Source organism: Chiloscyllium plagiosum, chromosome 23 (assembly GCF_004010195.1).
Source record: "Chiloscyllium plagiosum isolate BGI_BamShark_2017 chromosome 23, ASM401019v2, whole genome shotgun sequence".
NCBI lineage: Eukaryota > Metazoa > Chordata > Chondrichthyes > Orectolobiformes > Hemiscylliidae > Chiloscyllium > Chiloscyllium plagiosum.
Window position 1 is genome coordinate 27,897,725 of NC_057732.1, and position 5,581 is coordinate 27,903,305.

The following is a 5,581-nucleotide window of genomic DNA, read 5'->3' on the forward strand; positions in this document are numbered from 1 at the left end:
AGAGATGTTTCTACTGAGTCAACCAGACTGGAGCATTGTGAATTTAACTGAGCAAGCTCCAGAGAAGAAATGTGTATGAGGGAGTATAAGTTAATTCAGAGTCAGGTCAAAATCTAACCGGAAAAAAGGATTGGATTACAATACTGGAAGAAAAGTAAAACAAAACTTGCATCTTTAAAATATCCAATAAATAAAACAAAAATAGAAGTCCTGAGGAAGGGTCACCAGAAACATACATTTCTCACCACAGATGCTGCCTGATCTGCTGAGCTTTTCCAGCAACTTTTCTTTGATTTACAGCAACCACAGTTCTTTCGGTTTTTACCCAGTAATTAAAACCCGAATTAATGAGACTGAACATTTGTAAATTAACCTTAAGTGCTAGAGTTGTTGATTGGCAAGTTGACATTTGCCGGATTGTTAGAAGGGGATGTGCATTAGAAAGAACAATGCTGTTATCTGTAAATGGTGAAGCAGACGCTGTGATACCAGTTTTATAAAGTTACTGGCGCAGCTATCTCATCTAAGTAGCAATATTTGAATGTGTCTAACTAAGCATCGTCTTTAATGTTATTCTAATATTTTTACATGAATGACAATGAGGCCATCAGCCTTCCCATTGATTAATTTGGTACTTCCTTCCTTACTGTTCTCGCACCGAAAGTCAACCCATGCAATTGCGTTTTGAAGAGTTTATATAATACTGTATACAGCTACATTCTTCCATATGCAATACTCCACAGTTTAAATAATAATGCAGTTACATCGTTAACAGGCCAATTCCAACCTACACGTTTACAAACATTAACAGATGTACATTATTTTACATTATAAATTTATATTTACAATATGCAAATTGAGTATTAATATGTCACATACAATATACGAAACCAATCGTTGTCTAGCACCTATGTTGCTTCCATTTACGAGCGGCGAGTGTGATTGGAGTATCCTTTCTATGCCACAAGTAGATTTTATTCACGATTACATTGGTGTCCTGAACATTGCCAATAAGGACGTATTGCACGGCGCGGTTGCTGCTGGGTGTCAGCTTGTGGGCGCAGTTTGTATTGATCAGGAGCCACTGCTGAATAATAGTGCGTGATCCAAAGGGAAACAGCGAACCAGGGCTAATCATCTCCACCCATCCTTCCACCTCATACTCGGAATCACCTGAGGCACGCTTCCTTTTCGTCAGGGTAACTTTCACAGCTGTGGGTAAAGCAACAAGGGGCCATCAATAACTTTTACACAGAAATGTCCAAGGCAAGGAACTGCACGGTCGTTTCACGGTGTCAAACAAACGCCCAGTTTCCATTGTCCGATTGTGTGTGTAATCTCTCTACTGCACTTTAAAACAAAAGCTCCCCCAGACTTACCGAAATTGTTCTGACAAAATGCTTGCAGAACTCTTTTGTGGGCTCCTGGTTCCTCTGTAGTCGGACAGCCCTGGCAAGTTGGCTTGGGGAAAACTGCAAACCAGAGAGACAACGATCATTACAGTTATTGCTGATTTCCACTCTCACGCTTTTAAAAACAAGCAATTACCAAAGTAGAATTGAATCGCGACGTGGTCCATTAGGTCGCTTTTTTTTTAAACAGGATGCGACGTGACGCTGAGACAAGTAGAATTTCTCGCAGCTCTCACATTTTCGATAGGTAGAAGATTCGGTGCCGATCGATGTGAGGCAGGTGTCCTCCTCGGCGGGGAATCGATCACAGTCAAAGGCATCGGGCCAGGACTGTCCGTGGCAGGTGAGAACTTGGCTACAGCTGTCCCTGACAGCTACACACAGACTCCTGCAAGGCTGAAGGAACCTGCAAACCACACAATGGGGCAATATTACTCATTTTCCCCCCAGTGTTCCCCACCAGTGACGAAGCAATATGCAGATTCTGCTCAATAATGTTCTCAACGACCACAATCAAAGGAAGGTTTAGGAGAAGTAGCCAGGCGGGGCATTGAAAGCGGAGTACAGTACTTACGTGTCTAAGCAGACGGGAGCAAACAAGGAGCAGAGAAAGGTGGCACTCTGTGAGTGACAGCCAGTACGAAGCAGCGTCTCCCACTCAATAGATTTCGGGATAACTTCCCTGAGTGTCGTGTGGCCCATCAGATTGGGAAGCCTCATTTCTGAGTATCCAACATCCTGACACAAGCCCATTTCTTTCGGTACGTTTACGCACTTTGTCGATATTCCAATGTCAAAGCAATCGATTAGCGCAAATGACAGGGCACAGACCAGCGAAAGAAAACCAGGCATCTCTAAGGTGTGAGCACAAAAGTAAACCGCAGATTTCTTTTCTCTTTGCTCCAGCGTTTGTGGCAGTATTTATATCTGTAGTGGTGTGCTTTATCAATTATCAGCAACCTGTCAAAATACTTCAGATAAGCCCCCGACTCTCTTCTCCATTTAAATGATGGTTGCGATTATAGTGGAGGCAGAGGTGATAAACACAGCACCGTTTCCAGGGGGTGCATCGATTCACATGTAGCGACTCAGTGCCCTGAGGTTTACTGCACTTTCTTTGTTTCACTTGTTAGGTGTCTCTGGATTGTACTTAATATTTAAAGCAAACCTCAAATATACGCAGTGCCAAGTTCGACTTTAGGGATGTTGCGCATAGTTTTCAGTAGACAGGCAGACTCCAGCAACCCAATTGTCTCTGTTGTGCTTTGACAAATGCCAAATGTGAGAAACGAAACAAAAGAATGAATTAACCGAGTGAGGACGTTTCTGCCAGTGCTAATTGTCTCGACTCTCTTGTCTTCAGCACCCGGAGACATGGTTCTGGCCCTTGATGACCGTGATGTCTGGAATCCCACTAAAGGTATGAAAGGTTGAAAAAGTGGAAAACGGGAGATAACACTTGTTCAATTTCAAGTCTCGCTCAAGGACCGTAACATTTCACGGAGAAATAAATAATAGGTGTACTCGGGTTTAACAAGTTCGGTACATAGTAAATCTGAACATCCGCCAGAAGAACATATTGGGATTTGTATTTGGGACTTGTACTGCAGTAGACTAAAATTTTATAAATTCATACATGGATCATAGAAACATTATACGTGTGTCATTGTAAGGTTGATAAGATTGAAGAATAGGCCAAACTACATTCGACACCTCAGTTTTTTTCCCCTCAGAAATAACGTTTCACGCTTGATTTTACGTGTGTCCCCAAACTAATTTAATCAATCAACGAATTTAAATTAATTTATAGTTTTGTTTGTTAAAACGAGTCACAAATTAATTACAAATTGCAAATTAATTGATGAAATTAATTTGTGGTTCATTTTAACAAATGTAATTATAATTGTACCAAAGTTAGTAACTGGACATTGATATGCATTATTATTTTATTTTGTACTCTCATGCAGCATACAGTATCTGAATATGGAAGCATATTTTATGACATATATGTTCTTTAATGTTAAGTATGGATTTATTCTATATCCAATCCATGCATAAAATTATGATCCTTAATTTTCATTGAATGTTACAAGTGAAGATTCCTGCCACAAGTTTAATGTGTTAGATCAATGTATGTAATTTATAAACTTTTAATTTTACTTCACTAAAGTCCCAAGTACAAATAAACATGCAACCCAAACAGATAATGGACAGCTAGGAGAAAGTGAGGACTGCACTTGCTGGAGATCAGAGCTGAAAAATGTGTTGCTGGAAAAGCGCAGCAGATCAGGCAGCATCCAAGGAGAAGGAGAATCGACATTTCAGGCATAAGCCTTCCTGAAGAAGGGCTTATGCCCGAAATGTCGATTCTCCTGCTCCTTGGATGCTGCCTGACCTGTTGCGCTTTTCCAGCAACACATTTTTCAGATAATGGACAGCTCTCATTTTAGTATATTCACAATATATATGGTTTGATATAACTTTACTGAGTCATTAAAATATAAAGTTAGCAAGTTATTTACTGTAATTTTGCTAATTTCCTTTGAGTTCTCCTGAGATATTGCTTGATATGAATGGTAATTATTCTCCAAGTGACCTTTTTTAATCTGTTAACCTATTCAGCTGGTGGCAGTCCACTACTTGGATACAAAGGAAATTACAGTTGACCTTGATTCATTTTCATTTAATGTCCAAATATAGACCATCCAGAAGAACCTTGGGTTGATCATTCTTCATTGCTCAAGAGCATTGAAGCCAATTGATGTATTTTATACTCGTGCTTGTATAATTAAGGTTTCAGGGAGAAAGTGAGGACTGCAGATGCTGGAGATCAGAGCTGAAAATGTGTTGCTGGAAAAGCGCAGCAGGTCGGGCAGCATCCAAGGAGCAGGAGAATCGACGTTTCGAGCATGAGCCCTTCTTCATTTTCACATTTTCAGCAGCTAATTAAGGTTTCAGAAGACTGGCATGTAAGTCCCTGACACAAATCTTTGTACTGCTAAATCCAGCTCCATTATTTCATTGCTAGAATTGCATACTCACGAAAAACTAGATCTGCAATTCTGCTGCTGGAATTCATTTCTGAAATAAAAACTTACTGTTTTCTTTTAAATGTCACTCAGTTGTACCTGAGACCTGGTAACTTAGCTTTGACAAAGAATTGAAATCAGACCTACGCAAGTGGAAATGCTATAAGTGCCACCTGGTCATCCAGCAAATGTGGAGTGATTAAGTGTGTTATCATATTTAATGCATCCTTGCCCAGCACTTCAGAAGAACTCTCTATTCTTCTTTAAACAATGACATGCAATCTTTGCTATCTGCCTGAACCAGTGAAATACTTAACTGGGATTTTGTTTATTATTTCATCAAAATGCATCCTCAGTATTTTTCCCTATAGTGAGTTCAAGTTCAGAATATTCTGATGCAGAAGTTCACTAGAAAGGTTAATACAAATAATCTGCTACCCAGACTCTAAAAACACAAAACTCAAAGTGGCCTTATGCAGCTATATTGTCAAAAGTTCATATATTTCAATATGTTAAGGGAAAGTAATGGTAAAAGATCTTTATCATTAAATTATATCTCATATTTCATCTCTAATTCATTAAAATATCATAATTATTCAATCATCCAGCGCCTCTTCTGGCAGGCAGACACCTGACCAACAGACAGAAGTCTTGCATGCATGATTTGCTTTTCATTGAAGAGATGAGGCAATGCAGAGGCAGGTCTGATTAATTATTTATAAATACCTAAATTGTTCACACTTCATTAAATGCAATAAACATTAGTCAGTCCTACTCCTTCCTTATCTGTCTTGCAAATTCTTCACATTCAGGTATTGTAACTATCATTCCTTTCCCCACCCATCCAATTCAAGATGTTTGGTAAAATGTTAAATGGGGATTATAAATGAAGGGATTATTTTGAAATCTCACCATTATAATTTTTGTAAGAGTTTGCTTGCTGAAAAATTCAATTGATGTTTTTATATTTTTCCAAATTATGTTTAAAGTGTATTCTCAATCCAGTCAGACATCTAGGAACATGGAAGGATGAGTAGGTCATTCACGCCTTCAAACTTGCTCCACCATTCTAAATCATGGCTATTCAGCCATCTTTATGCCTTATTCTCATGCTCTTCCCATATCTCTTGATATCTAACT

At 39.1% G+C, this 5,581-nt stretch overlaps 1 protein-coding gene across 2 annotated transcripts; it reads right to left on the reverse strand.

The window, feature by feature from the left end:
* Positions 1–285: 285 nt before the first annotated feature.
* szl (sizzled) lies at positions 286–2,426 on the reverse strand. 2 transcript variants are annotated; one of them, XM_043713755.1, is made up of 4 exons: positions 1,987–2,426; positions 1,649–1,818; positions 1,380–1,472; positions 286–1,212 (listed from the first exon to the last, which is right to left on the reverse strand). In XM_043713755.1, the coding sequence occupies exons 1-4, from the start codon at positions 2,262–2,264 to the stop codon at positions 902–904; spliced, it is 852 nt and encodes a 283-aa protein (XP_043569690.1). In that variant the 5' UTR covers positions 2,265–2,426; the 3' UTR covers positions 286–901. The 2 variants fall into 2 exon arrangements, with proteins under 2 accessions (XP_043569690.1, XP_043569691.1); XM_043713756.1 differs by having other exon boundaries at positions 1,070–1,212; positions 1,549–1,818.
* Positions 2,427–5,581: the final 3,155 nt, after the last annotated feature.